Source organism: Lycium barbarum, chromosome 10 (assembly GCF_019175385.1).
Source record: "Lycium barbarum isolate Lr01 chromosome 10, ASM1917538v2, whole genome shotgun sequence".
NCBI classification, from domain to species: Eukaryota; Viridiplantae; Streptophyta; class Magnoliopsida; order Solanales; family Solanaceae; genus Lycium; species Lycium barbarum.
The window spans coordinates 122245648-122263777 of NC_083346.1; the positions used below are offsets into that span (position 1 = coordinate 122245648).

The window sequence follows — 18130 nt, forward strand, 5'->3', positions numbered from 1 at the left end:
TGTATATTACAATGAAGCTTCCTTTTGTTTATTCTTGCACTTCACTTCCTTTATCAGTTGAGGACATGTGAATTAGAATGGTTGCTTTCCTCTTAAGATATTTAAGTAAAATTTACACTGCATATTGTTTAGTGATGAGCTCCTCTTGAGTACCTTCCAATGATCCGAAAATTTTGAGAGACGGATGTGATTTGAAATGCCAATGCTTTAAAGTTCATCAATGATGAAAAAAATGATTTTGTACTATCGATTTTGGAATAAAGAGAATACATTATGATTAAGCACTTTATGACTTCTACAAGGAAACAAGAAAGGGATTTTACACTTTTACTGGATATATCACTCTTGTTCGGAATGAAAAACTTAAAGAAACATAAAAACAATGGTAGATTTCACACTCTTTTCACACATGCGTTCACCTGCTCGAGTATTACAAATTTGATCTTGAAAAGAGAAAAAAATGTATTCCTATTAAAACTTGTCTTGAAATTGACCTTTTATTAGTATGCTCACTTCATTCTGTTTATTTACGGATATGAACGAGACTAACATCATCGATGACAGGTCCACACATGTGTCCAAAGTCATGTATCTTGGTGTGATAGAATGGATTGTAAAAAGCTATTGTTGTCCTATCTGTATCTGCTTGGAACTTGAAGCTTGCAGTCTTTGACCATCCCTTTCCATTTGATACAAAGGAAACTTGTGTACTGGCCTTGCCAGCAAATGCTTGAACTGTCATCGATCCATGGCAATTGTTCTGTGCATCACCAATGGTGAAAATCAGGTTGTAGAATTGTTTCGGAATCGTCCGTACGATCTGTGCAATGCCTGTTTCCCTTCCTCCTATCAATTCAACAGCTCCACTTCCTGAAGGCACTAAGAAATGCTTCGAGTCGATGTATTTCGCTGGTTTCATGAACTGAACCATCCATCCGGGGATTGGTGAGTACTTATCTTGTTTCAGAGGAAGGACGAGCACCCCTGTCGAGAAGTTCTTGAATACATGTGGACCAAGTTCAAATCCACCATTTTTCACCAAGTTACCTGCATATGTCCATCAACAAGGTATTTCATCAGGATCTGATTTTAAGTTAACTAAATATGTAATGTATTAGGGGCTTTTGCACAAACGACTCTTTTGAGGCCACTATTTAAATTCTGTCCCTATTAGTCCATTGGGCTAAATTTGCCCAAGGAAAGTTCATCCGATGACTTTTAAAGGCGAAATTTAACCCACTGGACTATAATGGGACGGATTTTAAAGAGTGGCCTCAAAAAAGGCCCTACGGTGCAAATAATCCGACGTATTGTAGTTTTTATAGCTGAATTGCACGTGCACTTCTGCCAGAGCAGAATCATGTGTGTACTTGGTGTTTAACCTCAGCAGTATCTTCCATCAGAACTCCAAATCGGCATGAAACTTACCTTTAGCATATGTTGCCATAGGCATTTCCTTGATTGCAACATGGTCGATAAGTGGTCCACATGTTGGATCTTCTTGGATGCCAGGGTTGTGAAATGTGACCTTAACAAGATCAGATGTTGATTTGAAAGCCCAAGCATAAGTGTCACCACCATCAGCACTATACAATGTCTGAATGTTAAGATCACTTGACATGCCCGCGGCAGAGACGGTAAGGACCTCATCTTGAGCACAAGTCCTAGTGGCTCCAAATGTGAGGGAATATATTGTATTTGGCTTCACCTTCACATACTGTGAGATGGAAGCCTCATTCCCGAGTCGAGCCGCGTGGGCCCCACGAGGGATGGGGAAGTAAAAACCGCCCGGCTGGGGCCCACCGGAAACCCACTCGACTATGCCACTGATTTCCCATTTGGGCAAGGAGTATTTACCAATGATCACTGTTTTCTTCATGTTTGATGGTTTTGGCCCTTGCTCAAAGTTTCCATTTTCCAGTAGATCTGTGAAAATTGATCATCAAAATATTCTGAGTGATTAATTATATCATGAAACAAAATAGTTGAAGAACCTTTTTTCTCTGTAACTTATAGACTATAGACTAGTTAATTCCATGCATACAATATAAAACTGCTGAAATGTAGTCTTATTGGGCTGAGGTGTAAAAGTTGGCTACAACCGAACTTGGTTGATGTGCTACTCGTCTAGTGTATGTTGTTCTGATTCTTCAAAATATTTTCGGGTGCGTGTCGGATCCTTCGCAATATAGCATTTTAGGAGGATTCGACACGGGTACGACAAACAGTCATAGAGAGTCCGAGTAACATAGCTTCTACAGCAATGGTGAAGTTAGAAATTTTGTATAAAATTAAAGTCCGAGCAACCTAGCTTCTAGGGTACTCAAGATTTAATATATATGTATATAAGTTATATTTGACCTACATACACAATATAATGTTCGATAAAGGGTGTTCAGCTACCACCCTTCACCGGCTATAACTCTGTCCATACTCCACACTACCAAATGGAGTCTGCATATACCAATAACATCCTCATTATACATTAAACAGAATTTCTAAAAACTACTGATCCTTATAGCAGCTGGAGTTGCTAACTTCATGGCACTATATGTTGTTCGGACTCTCTAAAAATGTCGTCGGGTGTGTGCCGGATCCTACAAACATAGTGCCTTTTTAGAGAATCCGACACGGGTGCAACAACATTTTTGGAATGTCCGCATGACATAGCAAGAACGTGAACAAGAATTTATATAAAGGTAGAACTTACCATCAAGATATGGAACAGTATTAGCAGAAGCAAAGCTGCTATACAAAGAGAAAATGAGTATAAAAGAATGAGAAAATAGGGAAGCCATTTTTGATCAAATTTTGGTGAAAAGAAGACAGCCGCAATTAGAATGAAGATAAAAAGTCAAGACTATGGTCCTATTTAAAGAGTAATGAAGTTAAAAAGTAGTATAAAATTTAGTAAAGATCAGATTAAAGAAAAAGAAAAAGAAAAGAAAAGCCATTGCATGTTGCCACTAAATTAGCCGTGAAATGTGTCGGGTTGTCTCATTTTCCTCTTTATTTAATTGAAAACTTGACATTCTTTTATTAACAAAGAGTTTGATTTTTGAGCACCAATATAGTTATACTCTTTTTATAACTGTGGTGTTTGGGTCAACTTGCACGCACTGCGATTATTTTTACAGGACACTTACTACCTCACATGTTAACTGCACTGTTTGGGTCAACTTGTACACACTTCGATTAATTTCGCAGGACACCTACTACATCACCAATACAGACATCGAGTAATTTTATCCACCAAAACTTGATCAAATGGAAAATAATGTACTCATATTTTACACTATCAAGTTAAATCGATCTTCGATAACGAATAAGTTGTCATAGCTACTTGGATATGACAACTTAACAAATAGAATAACATGTTATATTAAGTTAAATTGCACTTATAGTGCACTTTTTTCTTTTACAAGATTAATCTAATAAACGAACGGTACGGTGGAATGGTTGAAATACTTCCAAAACTAGAGGTTTCAGGTTCGAGTCTGGAGATAGAAAACTTCTCTGTAGAAATTACTAAATGGTACGAAGAAATGATTAGGATTCCTCCACAATTAACCAGAGTCTCGAGTTTGAACTTCGGGAATGAAGTACTTCTATATACAGAGTGCTTTACCTTCTTCATGAGTCTACCAGGCGCAAATGAATTAGTTAGGTCACTAAATTTCGAATACAAGATGGTTTAAAAAAAAAAAAAAAACTTAAATTCTTAACAAGTCAAATAGTACAAGCCAAGAACGTGGCTTAACTAAAAGTCTTACATTGGTTCCCTTAATTTGCTCTGTTTCAGTTGGGAATTGAAAGTTGAAGATTTGTAGATTTCAATGAAGGTTCCTTTTTGTTTATTCTTGTACTTCAATTCACATGAGATCTCCTAATTAGCCTTTGACTTGTAATCCAATGAATGTGTACAGACAAGTACAAACCGACTTTTCACTAATAATTAATTTTCATTAATTGATGGAACATGTTTTACTAATACCATTTGGAATTTATTAATTTCGATATAAGTTGGTGTCCCTTTAAGTTATGGTTGATATTTATGATTTGCATGTGAACTGATGAGAATCTGAAATGCATTTTTGCTTATCATGTGAAATTGCTCAACTTTGCCTTACATTACACTTTAGGGTTTTTCGTATTTTTGTGGTTAATAAATCGTTTCATATTTGTTCTTGTCGGAGCTTCTTTGTAATGAGTGAATTACCTATGTCTAAATTTTTTGAGAAAAATATCCAAACCCTTCAACTTTTGATTGGCTTAAAATTCCCTTCAGGTTGAAGTCTGAAAAATATGACTTCTTACTGGAGGGATAATATTAGATCAAAAGTTTAATACAGCGCAAATTGCTCAATTTCGAATAATAGGACATAATTGCCACTTTTCCCTTTTTTTCTTGTTCTTTTTTCAGTTGTTGATTAAGAGATAAGCAAATGTTTATAATATTATATACCAATTGGTGAAAATTGAATAGTATAAGGTATATTAACAAATTCATAAAGTAAATTCATAAAGTTTTGTATTCCTTACGTACAATAGGTTTTAAATTTTTTTACAATTACCTCATAAGAAGAATGAACACTTGCATATGAACTAATCTAATATAGAAATATTTACTTGAGCAACACAAGAAGCGGATACAAATTTACAGGTTCACGTATATTCAATAGCTTTTGCCCACATTTTGTAATGTATTAAGAAATTTACTAAATATCTATAACTATTTTACTTTGAATCAAGTTATTATAGCATTAACTTGAGGTTGATGTAGAAAAATCATAAACTTCAAATCCCGAATCATTTTCTCTGACTTGATACGTGTAAACAATCTTTATACAATTAAATCACTTAAAGGTATAATAAGAATATTTGTATCTAACTTATAAGATGATAAATAAGAGTTTCTATCGGAAACACCTCTCCACCCGCAAAGATAGAGGTAAGGTCTGCCTACATCCTACCCTTCTCAAATCTCATTTTGTGGAATTACAATAGGTGTGTGGTGGTTGTGGTAAGATGATAAATAAATTGCTATAAAAAGTTAAATTGTATCATTAATATAAAAAAATAATACACAATTTCGATGCACAAACAAAAAAGCAAATAGCAACAAATAAAAAAAGTAAGTTTTCTGATTGTCATCATACGATATTTTCTAGATTCTAGGTAGGATTTACATGCTGTGGATCCACTTCTAGACTGCTAATATTCCTTTTTACCAGAAAACAAACAAAGAAAAAATAAATGAAAACATTATCCTTAAAGAAAAAGATGACAAAAAAGAAGAAAATAAAAAAAAAGAGGCTTTATTCTAAAATCCAAATTGTCCCCTATTGTACGCCGGTTGGTACGGCTACGCGGCGTGCCCATTTCACCTGCATGCGCTATCATGAGCTCCACAAAAAGCCTAGTGACCTTTAAATTAAAAAAAAAAAAAAAAAAAGAGCTCTACAATTTATTTATTTTTGTTTTCCTAGAAAATCGATATTCATATTAGGGCTTGACTAAATTTGAATTCGCGTCAGAAAATTTTACATCGAGTAAAGCATGAGATCCACAATTGATTTGTTTTCTGCGCACTCGATTTTTAAATTTAATTACCTATTGTCTCACGAATATATAACACTTTGGCCTTCTATATATCAAAAGGGAAGAAAACTTAATTTGCATTATTCAAAATTGAGTAACTTTAAGTTTTAGTAAAAAGCTAATGGGTATTTATAAGTCATTTTCTTGAAGATTTGGAAACATAGAGTTCACCGACTTCACAATGGAACTCCCTTGAGTAAGGGCAAATCCAAAACGATTTGTGTATAAATGAATAAAAGTCTAATGGCAAACAAAATTGAGCAATTTCGAATAGTACAACGCCTAATTTAGACCTTCCCCATAAATTAGAAAAATGTTGGAGTTAGCAGGTCATTTCATGTAATTTAATGCTTCAGACGCACTACATATTCTGAAAATTGCATCTTCACATGCAAGCGGACACATATAGTGACACCTAGAAACAATATCACAAGAACGGGAAAATAAAGTAGCACCAAGTCATTAACCTTCGCCTTATTGTACTAGAATTGATCTGGATAAGTTTATTTGTTTCAAGAACATATGACAATGGCAATTTCGAATCTATATATAATATAAAGCTACGCATAAACAAGGTGATGTGGCACCTCTCTATGGCCTCCCTTCCTATTTATCCTTTTTCTCCTATTTTTGGATTTTTAAAATTTTTCTCCTTCAATTTAATTGACACAAAATGGAGTAATAAAGAAAGAAAATGTTTCATCCGTTTAATTTGCCTAATAAAGCCCAAGTAGCCAAATAAAGGATGATATCTATTTTCTTAAACAGAGCCCACGTAGTTGTAGCACTTAATACCATTTGCAGTTATCTTTTTCTCTTATTTATTTGCTTTAAATTTTGAACCCAAAAGGCACTACTTAAATTTTCTTAATTACCACTTTCCTCCATTATCTGCTTTCTTGGATTTATATTTCACAAATATATGGTTTCTTTCATCCAAATTCTGCTCCATCCTAAATGGTAACTATTTCTTGCTATTACATAATGACAGTGTGATAGAATCTAGAGCATCTACTTTGGTATTTTTCTTTTATATTTTTATGGTTAAATTTGTTAGAATGATGTGTTTGTAGTATTTTCTTCTTAATTTATTTTTTGTATGTTCTCTATAATACTCTTTAGTTTAACTTTTATATGACTTGTGATTGCTGGTACTAACAAATAACAACAAAATGCATAGGGTGGTTAAGTTTATATTCAAGTGAAACTTTCCACCATCCTGGACATTTATCGAATTAAAAAAACTCATGCAGCGTACTCTTTTGTTAGGCTAAACTTTATCTTAAATTTTCATGTTGGCCATCTTCTTTCGGAATTGAAAGCGCTGAAATATATTTTGCTAGAAGCTTCTCAAATTTTGTGTTACATTTAACCTTTTTTATTGACAGTCTGATAAAAAAAGTTCATTTCATGCATGGAATCTTACTGGTTAGATAGGTATAGGTGCATGCCTCGTGTTGAAGTTTGCACTGAATGTACACTCATGAATTTTGACAACAAAAAGAGGGGGAATATGTTGCATTTCAGCAAGTTTCCGAAAAAATAAAACTCTTTCAAATGTGAGAGTGAGTGAATGGCTGGTTTTTTCTTTGCAATATGTTGCATTTCAGCAAGTTTCAAAATTTATAATTGATTTTTTAAATGGAAGAAATTTAAACATTGAAATACATGATATTTGTTATTTTAAGTTTGTAGAATCTGTAAGAAATATACAAAGCTTGAAAATTGATGAATATAAACTATATAGGGGAGGAAGAATAAGGTAATTTAAATTGTTTTATATGCATGATGAAGAATTATTTATGTTTTATTTAAAGATTTATTTATTTCTTCTTTTTTTTCATTTACTTTAGAAATTGAAATTGTGTACTTATGTGATTTAATTTAAAATCGGTGTAAATTATAAGAATAAAAAGTGTGTTCTTTCACTTATAAAAGAGTAATCACATATGAATTCTAAACCTTTTTATGGAATCCAATTGTACTTATGAGATTTATATAGAAACAGCTAGGTGGGTTAGGTGGGTGGTATATATAAAATTGCCTTTATTTATTTGTATTTATTTATTTTACATTCTTTTTTTATGTAAGGAGGAACTATTGGAAAATATTTAAAAACCTTGACTTAAATATGCATATATTAAATATATATTGCACATTATTATTTATATAGAAAAAGATACAAATTTACTTTAAACATCAACATCCATAGAGTTTAACTGATTAAGAAATACCTATCAACTATACAAATATAGTCCATTTATAAAAGTCGATCGAGCCATCTGACTAAGATATGCATATATTAAATATTATATATTAGATAAACACATTATTATTTATATAAAAATGATACAAATTTACTTCAAACATCAACATTTTAAGAAACCAAAGAGTTAAATGATTAAGAAAATACATACCAACTATACAAATATAGTCAATTTATAAAAGCTGGTTCCTATGAATGCTTTCATGAATAACTTCTATTACTTATTTCATCAATTTACATAAATAATATATACATGTATACACACACACACTCTTATTATTATTTTCCATGATCGCGCGAAGCGCGAACAAATTCACTAGTTGAGAATAAAATACCAAATCGGCGTTTCCTCTTCTCAAGCAGCAATCTAGGTAACCTTGTTTTTTAGTTCTTCTTGACATTAACTTCAACAAATTTCAAAATTTAACATAATTAAACTATCAAAAGTCCAGAATGATAACAAAATTTCAGAGTTTTAACATAAAAACTAGCAAAAGTCCAGAATGCTTAATTTTTGTAATTGGTGAGAGCTTAAAAATATATTGTAAATAAATAAATTAGCATTTTTTTAAATCAAAAGATTTCTAATCAAGTGGATATAATATCATTCATCATTTTTCTTTCTTGTACAGTTTAAGGTCTAAATACTTTTACATAAAGTTAATAATCTCTTTAATGGAAAATTCCGCAACTACACGAAACACACAAGTACAAAAAAAAAAAGTTTGAGAACCAAAAAGAAGCTATTTGGTTACCAAGAATAATTTTAATATTTTGTTTTTCTTTACTCTTGCAAAGTTTCTCTCTTGAACAAATAATCTCCATGGTACAAGAAAATCATTCCCCAATTAGAAGGATCCAGCATGATTTTCGAATAACTTTTAGTTTCTCTTTCCAATTTGATACTAAACTTTGACCCTTGGATCTAAAAGTGAGCAGATGGGCATGCACTAGTGAATTGGAGGGATATACACCGGAGAGGAACCAAATCCAACATAATGAACGAAAGTTTTGGCTTTTCTATTTGGGTCATATCTTGTAGTTTTGTGCGTCATTTAAGTGACTCAACAAATTTTCTTAATTAGAAAGTTAATAGCAGGTGTCAATGTATAAATTGGCTCATACACCACCTTCATCCAAAAATTTAAAAAGACAAAAGGACGTAACTCACATATAAAATGTCTGACTGCAAAAACCTAGTGCATGACAAAGGGATAATCGTCTCTATTTGTGAACCAAAATAAGAGAGAAAAGGCCAGAGAAGAATAGGGAAAAATTCTAGGTGTTCAAAGTAAGATGGTAGTTGTGATGTTATAGACATCTAATTCTCTTAAACTTCTTTGAATATTAATCCTTTTGCTCCTTTTCAAATTTTAAACAATTTTTCAATCTAAAATTCTTACAAAAGTCGGGGGAAAAAAGAGAACACTTAGTATTATATTTGTTTTTTAATTTAATTTTTTTTCAAAAAGATAGCTTTTTGTTAGCAATAACTTTTTTGATGTAATTCTTATTATCCATGCTATTTTTGAAATTTGTTGGTTGTGAAGAAACATCAACAGAAGAAATGCATATTGTCTTCGGCTTTTTATTTGGGTTTGGGTTCTTTTGCAGTTTTTGTGCGTTATACTCAATACATTTTCTTTAGGAATTGATGCTTAAGTTATAGTTAGAGAGTCTCATATGTGAAATTTACTTATATATCATATAGAAATATATTCTAAAACTTAGACTTTTATATTTGGGTGAAGTTTAACACCTTAGATCAATTTCTACAAAATTATGTGTAAAATTACATTTTCTTGTGATATATTTTATAAATGAAATAATGTTCTTGAGACTTATTTGAATAGAAGAACTTTGACAAAAGCCTAAATTCCTTTTAGCAAGTTGGATGAACAAAATATTAATTATTTCGGGGTTTTATAAGGTTGAGATCTTATAAGATACTTAGTCAATGCCACCTTTGGTTGAAAAAAATGCTAGGCAAAATCATTTTATGAGCGGCAAGATGTCTATATTACGATATATCCTATGCTTGGAAAATTCAATTAATTGAGAATGTCTTATTGTAAATTCAACGTTTTGGTCCCATATATTTGTCCTACCAAAGAAAATTATCCATTTGATTTTAGACGACTGTGGAGTTTTCTTACATATTGGAGATGCTGAGTAGTCAAAACGTACAAAAACTCTACTAGCATAGGAAAGAGTTTTTTTTTTTTTTTTTAAGAATCTAGAGTCAAAACTAAGAATATATAAAATAGATCATATTTAAGAAAATAAAATAAAAATTGGAATCTGTAGCTTATCCCTCACTAATTGTAAAAGCATCTTTCCTACTCAAAGGTCTCGAAACTGAAGCCTGTACTAAATCCGTTTTTTTATATAGAATGTTTTACCCTATAAAAAGGAATTTTCAAATGTTAATCCAAATTAATCAGGTTCTAAAGTAGATATTGGACATCGAATAAGAAAATTATAAAATATATTACAAATATCAGTACAATCCAGCTGGATAATCCATTATCTGGCTAGTTTTGCCGCTGTAAATTAATACCCTAATCCCTGCATGGATTCATTAAAGACATATGTATGATTTTTTTATTTTATTTTTTTGACCAAAAATTTAGGAATCCAGTTTGGATTCTAAAAGGTACCTATAAACGGTTCATGACCAATCAAAATCTTCTACTTTGCTTCTTTTCCTAAAAAGTCGTCCAATTAATGTGACATCAAAATTATTTTTTATTCTCGGCCTTTAACATCTAGAACCTTCTTATCTTTTATTTCATATTCATTCTTTCTTTATTATGACAACATAAACCTCACAACCAGAAATTATACTAAATTTGTATAATTATTATTAGTACATCCTTTATCATGGGAAAAACGCTCTAAATCATGTATATAAATTCCTTTTCTCTTTCTCCTTCTTTCCTAAGTATTGTAGTACTAGTATTAGTACTTGTTTTAAGAGCATTAGGAATTAGAAGCTTAATTAATTATTTGCAGCTATGGAGAATAATAATTATCTTGATCTCTGCCTTTAATATCTAGAAACTTCTTATCTTCTATTTCTTGTTCATTCTTTCTTTATTTTGACAGCGTAAAAAAAAAAATCACAAATAGAAATTATACTAAAATCCCAAGTACTAGAATTTACATGAAAATTACAAACATCATAATTAATTAGGACATCCTTTATCATGGAAAAAACGCACTAAATCATAATAATATAAATAATTGTCTTTCTCCTTCTTCCTTATTATTCTAGTACTAGTACTAGTACTTGTTTTAAGGTCATCAGGATAAGAAACTTGATTAAAAAAATTTCAGACATGGAGAATAATAATGAAAATTATAACAAAAATTTACTATCAGATAAAGAGTTCTTTGACTGGATTCCATTAGGTTATAGATTTTGTCCAAAAGATTGTGAGCTCATTGAGCATTATTTGAAGAAGAAAATCAATGGTGAAAAATTGCCAACAAATGATTTTCGAGAGATATGTACTATCAATCTTCATCATCCTCAAGAACTTTGCAGTAAGTCCTTTTTTCTTATATCTGTTTTTTTTTTTTCTTTTAAGTTTCTCATCTGGTGCACGGTACTCGTATTAGGTTTCGACTAGTCCAATCTTTTTTAATTTAGTTTCTCATCCGGTGCTTAGTATCTGCATTGGGCCTCGACTAGTCCAGTCAATTCACGCTCGCCTATTAACGGGAAAACGCTTCTTACCAGAATCCCTTCTTTCTATATCCAAGAGTCGAATCCAAAACCTTGAGGAAGAGTAGAGAAATATCCTATCCATCCTACCACAATTTTCGATAGTTCATTTTTTTAAAAAATTTAAGTATAAGTACATTGACATTCAGTAGAATAATTATTCTCTTGTCTTCCCTTTTTATTTTCTTTGGTTCTGACAAGAAAGGCTTCATGCATGGAAAGATGAGAAACTAACTGAGACCAATGTGGAAAAACATGTAACTAATTAATATTTACTCGCACCTAAAGGTGGCAACCGGTTAGGAAACCTGCCGGTTCCGGTTCCAAAACCGGAACCGCCTAACCGGTTCCAAAACCGGAACCGCCTAACCGGTTCCGGTTTACCGGTTTTAAACCTCAAACCGGAACCTGTTCGGTTTGGAGTGATTAAAATCTATTTTTTTTTGTTTTTTGTATTATATATATATATTATAATATTTATTTGTATATTGTAGCTATATTTTCATATGTTATACAACTTTATAATTAAAGTTTAAATATTTACTGACTAACAGCCTAACAGCAAGTCAGCAATACAGAATAGTGCTTTTCGTATACATATATATGTATAACTTACACATATATATACATATATATAGTATATATATTAAGTTATACATATATTTAGTATATATATATATTAAGTTATACATATATATACATATATATAGTATATATATTAAGTTATACATATATTTAGTATATATATATATTAAGTTATATGTATAACTTAATATATATACTATATATATGTACTATATACTATATATACTTATATATATGTATAACTTAATATATATACTATATATACATATCTACTATATATACTATATATACTTACTTATATATATGTACTATATACTATATATACTTATATATATGTATATATATGTACTATATACTATATATACTTATATATATGTATAACTTAATATATATACTATATATACATATCTACTATATATACTATATATACTATATATATTTATATACTATATATACTTATTTACTATATATACTTATATATGTGTATAACTTAATATATATACTATATATACTATATATACTTATATATATGTACTATATACTATATATACTTAATATATATACTTATATATATGTACTATATACTATATATACTTAATATATATACTATATATACTATATATACTTATATACTATATATACTTATATATGTGTATAACTTAATATATATACTATATACTATATATACTTACTTATATACTTTAGTTTTTTTTTTTTTTTTAATTTTTTACCGGTTAAACCGGTTTAACCGGTCCGGTTCCGGTTTTACCGGTTTAACCGGTTCCGGTTTCCAAAATATTGGAACCGGACCGGTAAACCATTAAACGGTTAACCGGAACCGGTTAACCGGTTCTACCGGTTCCGGTTCCGGTTTAACCGGTCCGGTTACCGGTTAAAACCGGTAAGACCAAACCGGTTACCACCTCTACTCGCACCTCGTCTTTATCTGATAAGTCGATATGGTTTTGGTACAAGCATACAGTGTGAGCAGGTTTTTACCTGAAAAAACGTTACGTACCATGACCAACATCGGGTGTTTACATGGTAAGTTGATATAATTCCGTGTTAACACCTGATGTGAATAAGCTTTTACCAAGAAAAAAATTCTTGTATAGAAACCCTAAATCTATTATATATCAGATGCAGAAATGGAGCTATTCTATTTACAGGTTTCGACAGAACCCAACAGCTTTAGACGAAACTTTATTTGTATTAAGAAAATACACTTAATAGAAGTGAGACTCGAACCCAGCCAGGATCTCTCTGACTCTCTGTCTCAGTGACGGAACAAGGATTTTCACTAAGGAAATTCATAATATAAAGAAATAGACATACGAAAAAGAAAACCAAAGAAATTAGACATCTATTAATATATATAAATAAAAATTAATCTGACCTTGTATATATAGTGTGATTTTTTTGACAAGGGGATTCGGATGAACCCCTTGCGATATCCTAGCTCCGCCCATGCTTTTCCTGGTCTCATACCTTGTTGAATTGGAAGCACATGCAGTCATCTCGTCTAAAAGGCGATTCATTTGTTAGACAACTCACACTTTTATTTACTTAATTATGTTTTGAGCTACGGAAAATATGCATCAAAGAGGGGGCAAGTGGTATTTCTTCACTTCAAGAGAAAGAAAGCACAAAAAAGGCAGCAAACCAAATAGAGAAGTCAAAGGCAAAGGCTATTGGAAGGCTACAGGTGTTGATGCTGAAATTACAAAAAATGACCATATTATTGGCTACAAAATGACACTTGATTTCTATGATCAAAATAAAATAAAATCTCAGTGGAAAATGCATGAATTTCGTCTTGATCGAAAAAGTTCTCCACCTGATGCAAATTGCTCAAGTGAAAACCAGAAGGAGGTTAGTAATATGTTGATTTATTTTCATAATTCTATACGTATGTTCTTCCTATATTTTGGTTTTGAGTTTAAATATATATCGCCGCCCAAAGAATATTTACAAGTAATAGCCTGTTTGGTCAAAATTATTTTTCCCCAAAAGTGTTTATTTTTTAATAAGTGCTTATTTCAAAAAAGTGAGGTGTTTGACCAAGCTTTTGGGAGAAAATAAGTACTTTTGGGGAGTAGCAGAAGCAGTTTTTCAAAAGCTAAAAAAATAGTTTTTGCCCAAAAGCACTTTTTTGAAAAGTAATTTTGAGAAAAATACATTCATAAGTACTTTTTAAAAGTTTGGCCAAACAGAAACTGTTTTTCACCTAAAATACTTTTTTGAAAAGCACTACTGAAAAATACTTTTTGAAATCTTCTTAAAATGTGACATTTATAATCTTGAAAATATATAAGATATGCTACCTATTAAAGGTAAAGATAACATGATGGCGTAAAAAAAATTCTTATTACGATCGACGGTTTCTATAACTTAAACTCGTTTGTTTTTATCATGAGTTTAAACTATATCTATTGTCAATGTACGAAATTTCTATATCATCAGGTCAGCTTTATTGTTATAGCAGGTAATCAACCTTATTCTCAAGATTGCATAACTCACATTTTAAGGAAGTTTACGTGTAGATATCATATTTAAGGAAATTTATGTGTAGATATCATATGAGTAACTTGATAATATTTGTTGGAAGACTTGATAGTATAAAAAAAAAATACACTAACAATATATATAAATTAGTCGTTTTACTTTTCTTTTTGTTTATTTTCTAGCTACTTTCAAAACCTTTCTTTTTAATTTCTTAATTAACTTCACGTCCAGTCAAATATCGCCACATAAAACGGCGAAACATAGGTAGTGCATCGAAGTTTCTTAATTATTCTAGTTTTATAGTATTTCTCAATATTCTTTTTCTTCTTCTTCTTTTTTTTCTTTGTATAATGATATTTTTTGGCAATTATTTTACCCCTTAATCTGTGTGTAGTTGGACAAATATGTGTTGTGCGAGATCTATATCAACACTGCGGCTAAGAACGACAATAACGACGAGGCTGCAAATTCTCCCAACATTGACAATAATATCATTGGTCAAGACGATCCGAGTCTTGAAATTCTCAACATGTATCCTTATGAAGAAAAAATGGAGCATGAACAAAATTTTGCAGGTTTCAACAACAATTTGGAGTTTGGTGGTGATCATCAATTTGGCCAAGAAATTACTACTCCAAATTTGATATCATCATCAAGTAATGTTCATCAGCTTCCAAATTATGGTGATCATGGAAATGTTTGTTGCTTTCAAGGTTTTGATGAGCTTGGTGCAGTGATCAAAGGCGGAGCTAGAATTTGAAGTTTGCAAATTCAGAAATTATTACCGAATTCATAGCTTGTCTCAGTTACTCAGTTCACGGATTAGGGTAGAATGTTAGTAGGTAATTGAACGTTAGTCTCGCTTTCCTGTGGGATAGACTTGGTAGCTTGATGCACTGTACGTGTTTCTCCAAACATACCAGTAGTAAGCATTTTTCTCGTAGTTTCTTGTCCTGCAATTTTTATTACTACTTGTTATTTCTTCTGCTTCGGCTATGCATTATTTTGTGGTTATTATTGTTCCTTTTTCTGAATGCTATGTATAATGCTTTCCGTATTATTTGTTATGTTCTCTTTACATCTGTATTTTCTTTTTCAACCTGCTTTGATATGCGTTACTTGAGCCGAGGGTCTTTCGAAAACAGTTTTTCTACCTTGACGAGAGGAATAAGGTCTACACACGCTCTACCTTCCCCAAATTCCACTCGTGAGAGTACACTGGGTATGTTATTGCTCTTGTTGTCGTCTTAGATTAGTTACTATGTTGTTACTCTTGTTGCCATCTTAGATTAGTTACTATGTTCGTAATTAATTATTTATATATATATATAATCAATTTCCCAATACAATTATAGAGTCCGAGCAAAAGTTATTGGGTTCGTCTGAACCCGTAATTATAATACTCTAGACAAGGCCCAGAGTGGGATACTCTTTTAATTTTTCTTTTCTTTATTTTGCTTTGATTGTATATAACTTTAACTCCCTGCCTTAAACATGCAATTTTAAACAGATGCAAAATTAAATACTTTAAAAATGTTGAGAAGTGAGAAGATTAGTTCTGTAATAATATCAAATGTTATTGTAGAAGTGTGTGATCATCTTATCTACGAATTCAAATAGTTTTTTTTGTTCTTCCGTCATTTCTTGTTTGTGCAAAGAAGAGCAAGCGTGGAAGATTTATAATATTCATATACCATATGTATATAAATTATGTATATTGGCTAACAAATATAAATTTATCTGGAGGAACGGCCAAATGTGTAACTTCTCCATATTGAAAATTATCCAAAAAAAAAATTGATGGGTTTACAGGTTTTTGTTGATGGGCAGTTGGGCACCTAACAGGCCCAATATGTTATTTTTGGGCTCATATCTAAAGTTAAGAAAAATTAGGTAAACAGTGTGCTTAAATGGGCTTGGGTATTTCTATTGACATAGACTGCAACCAAAGGGCCTTTAGCCCAAAATATGTCTTTGGGTGTAAGGGAAATTGACATTTTAATACAAGTAATATATAGTATTGGCATATTTTTAACCCAAAACATGTTAGCATGTTTTAGGCCTAAAATAATTGATATTATATAGCCAATCAACTAAAGATGTGGCTTAATAATAGGGATGTGGAGCAAAATTAGAAATCTCCGCGTTGAATATCACTAAAACTAGGGATTCTATTTCTCATTTATTCACTTACTAGATACCCCTAAAATTATGGATTCAAATATCACCATATCTTCTATCATTTTCGTATAATTAAAACTGTATTTGTTAAGAGGGTCTATAAAGGCAAAAGCATGATCTCCTTCAAACTCTCATATCTCTTAATAAACATATTTTCCATATGTATAACTATAATAATCCCAGTGAAATACAAGAAAAATTGAAAAATAATAAATTCAAACCACATATTTAGTATGTATACCAATGCAAAATTATACAGATACTAATGCAAACAAATGTATATCAATTTATGTATACATTAGGTGTATACAACACATTCAACAAACCAGCAAGTGTATATAATATATGTATACAATTAACAATGTATGTATACAAAAACCAAGTTGAAAAATATAAAAACATGTGTATACATCTCAATCAATATATGTATACTTTAGGTACAATTCGTTCAACAAGCCAGCAAGTGTATACAATAAATGTATACAAATAACAATAGATGTATACAAAAACCAAATTGAAAATAATAAAAATAAACATGTGTATACATTAAGTTGTATACATCTTAATCAACAAACCAACAAGTGAATACAATAGATGCATCCAAAATAAAGTTGCAATTAAAACCCAAATGAGATTTTCAAATATCTACACATATATAGTTAAGGGAGAGAGATTTCCGAATAATAGTATAATTTATTATTCAAAAACCAAAATACATATATCTAATTAAAAATTCAATTATTTTCTTGAAAACAACAAACCCAACTACAAATAACCCTCTAATGAAGAATTTAAAGAATATTAATCATTGTAGAGTTCTAATGGAGAGAATTTTGGGGAAGAAGTTAGAGAAATATAGGAAAGAGAACAAGTATAGGTATACAAAAATTTAACCTTCTAGAAGAGAGAATGTACAAAATTCCTATTTTCACTCAGCACTTTATGGGTCATATATGTCAATTTTTTTAACCCAAAACGTGGAAATGGGTCATCTTATGCCACATTTTTAAAACTTGGTTAATATATGCCAATTTCGTGTACCAAAATGTACACCGTGTCAGATCCCCTTGATGTAACGTGGGCAATTCACAGGAATGTCCCTCATTCGGGGTGGTCTTTAATTTTTAGCCCTTAAATTGCTAGTCTTTAATTTTTGTCCTTCGCGTAGAAACCCTGAGGTTCTAGGTTCGAACCCCGGCTCCGGCATAAAAATAAAAAGTAATTTTGCAAGGCAAGGCTTGGGGAAAGTTATGCCCGATCCA

General features: G+C 31.1%; 2 protein-coding genes across 2 annotated transcripts; one reads left to right on the top strand and one right to left on the bottom strand.

Annotated features, from left to right (window-relative positions):
* Nucleotides 1–250: 250 nt before the first annotated feature.
* Nucleotides 251–2833, bottom strand: LOC132614765 (protein DUF642 L-GALACTONO-1,4-LACTONE-RESPONSIVE GENE 2-like). Its single transcript, XM_060329290.1, has 3 exons — nucleotides 2711–2833; nucleotides 1429–1926; nucleotides 251–1047 (listed from the first exon to the last, which is right to left on the bottom strand). Exons 1-3 carry the CDS (start codon nucleotides 2796–2798, stop codon nucleotides 524–526), a joined length of 1110 nt encoding a protein of 369 aa, XP_060185273.1. The 5' UTR covers nucleotides 2799–2833; the 3' UTR covers nucleotides 251–523.
* Nucleotides 2834–11208: 8375 nt separating this feature from the next.
* LOC132613433 (NAC domain-containing protein 86-like) lies at nucleotides 11209–15653 on the top strand. The gene is made up of 3 exons (XM_060327455.1): nucleotides 11209–11416; nucleotides 13765–14024; nucleotides 15082–15653. The coding sequence occupies exons 1-3, from the start codon at nucleotides 11209–11211 to the stop codon at nucleotides 15445–15447; spliced, it is 834 nt and encodes a 277-aa protein (XP_060183438.1). The 3' UTR covers nucleotides 15448–15653.
* Nucleotides 15654–18130: the final 2477 nt, after the last annotated feature.